Below are 1725 nucleotides of genomic sequence, written 5' to 3' on the forward strand. Positions count from 1 at the left end.
AGAGGAGGGGTACAACCTGGGCAGATCGCCGATTTATCACAGCGCTTGTGGAAAACATAGTAAGATTTGATAATGTCTTAATTATTATTTTATTGTTTAATTCAAGACTTCTGCATGCAGTAGATAATATAAATCTAAAGAAATGCTTTGGATTGATGGTTCAGTTTAAGATCCTGAGTATACTTAATTCAGTGATATGTTATTCAGAAACATTGAAAGCAAAAAGGCCATTAAATGTAATCAGTATTTCCAAATCTTTACACAGTATTTAATTACCAATGATAAGGTAATTAACACAATAAATATGTGTATTGGGTCAAATGACATAGCATTGATGTCATCAAGTTAGCAAAGACATGAATGAAGAAGCATGCAGGCAGTCCAACCTCTTCACCATGTACCTTCAGATTTCTGTATTACATTCTCACTAATGCATGGGGTTGCTTTCAAAATGGCATGTCTGCATGTGTTTCTCTACTTTATAACTCTCACATGGCTTTTTACTAACTGTAAGATCATAAAGTTGTTAATGTAGCATTGGTCTGAGAAGTTTTATCAGTAATTTCCACCAGATTTATTTTATCACAGGTCAACAGCTCATACAGGTCCATCAGGACACAAAGGACCTGGTTCTGTCCAAAGGATCACCGTTGAATATCTCCTGCTCTATAACTGGCATGAGTAATCCAGACCTGTTCTGGTACCGCTGGAATGAAACAGCAGGGTTTACGCTGGTCTTCACCTCTCGAGGTGCTTTAATGATGGACCCAGCCAGCGAAGGCCAGTTTAAATCCAACAGACCTACAGACCTTCAGATGTTTCTGGAGTCTGATGGAGTGAGTGAGATCGGCTCTACAGTGTGGTACTGTGCAGCCAGTCCCCACAGCATCACAGTGTCATCACAGAGCTGTACAAAAACTACTAGAATTAAGACTTGTTTCAATTAATCACTTTTGCGAGCATTTTTCTTTGGCACCTTAACTGAGAAAAACATGACTGTTTTGAGAAACTGAGAAAGAGTAGGCTGAAGTTTCAGACTGAAAGATTCAACAGGAAGAAGGCAAACACAAAAGGAGATTCTCATGATGGGGGTGTTCGCTATCTCACAGTGTGTTTCCAAGTTACATAACAGTTCATTTTGCAAGTGAGATCAATTACATTAATCAATTTCAATTACATTCCAGTTCCATTCCATTCCATTCCTTAATTTATCCCAGAGCTGTACAAAACCCACAAGTCATTAGGATTGGGCTTCTCGAATAGATAGTTTTGTCGAGATCACATGACCTTCACTGAGTCAAGCACGGCTGTAGTTGATGCAGTCAAATGTTTGCTTTGTCAGTGAAGAATCTGTGAGTGTAATGTGAAGCATGAAGGTGAGCGAGTCAACAGGAAGCTGCAAACAATAAAACTGAAATTCTCTTTTTGTAACAGAGATGGTGGTGTTGGTTTACTCACAGCTCGTTTTTATTCATTTTTATGGAATAAATGTTTCTACTTTACAGTAGTTTAAGGTGAAAAAAGTGAAATAAAAGGAATTTGAGAACATTTTGCTGTGAAGAACATGTTTCACTGGTGATCGTTCAGGAAACCTGGCCTTTGCATGTTTATGTGAATCTGCTGAAGTGCTTTGGATTATCATCTCACAAAGAACCAACAATGGTCTAGTTTTAATCGTGCAGATACAACTTGCTTTGAAATATCCTGATTTTCATGTTTACTGTC

At 38.0% G+C, this 1725-nt stretch overlaps 1 gene segment (V, D, J or C); it reads left to right on the forward strand.

Moving 5' to 3' along the window:
• Positions 1 to 445: 445 nt before the first annotated feature.
• On the forward strand, positions 446 to 1187 carry LOC132893984 (T cell receptor beta variable 30-like). The segment is given in 2 exon segments: positions 446 to 509; positions 589 to 1187. Coding segments are annotated over 2 exon segments (417 nt in total).
• Positions 1188 to 1725: the final 538 nt, after the last annotated feature.

The sequence above is a fragment of the Neoarius graeffei genome, chromosome 11, assembly GCF_027579695.1.
Source record: "Neoarius graeffei isolate fNeoGra1 chromosome 11, fNeoGra1.pri, whole genome shotgun sequence".
Classification (NCBI taxonomy): domain Eukaryota; kingdom Metazoa; phylum Chordata; class Actinopteri; order Siluriformes; family Ariidae; genus Neoarius; species Neoarius graeffei.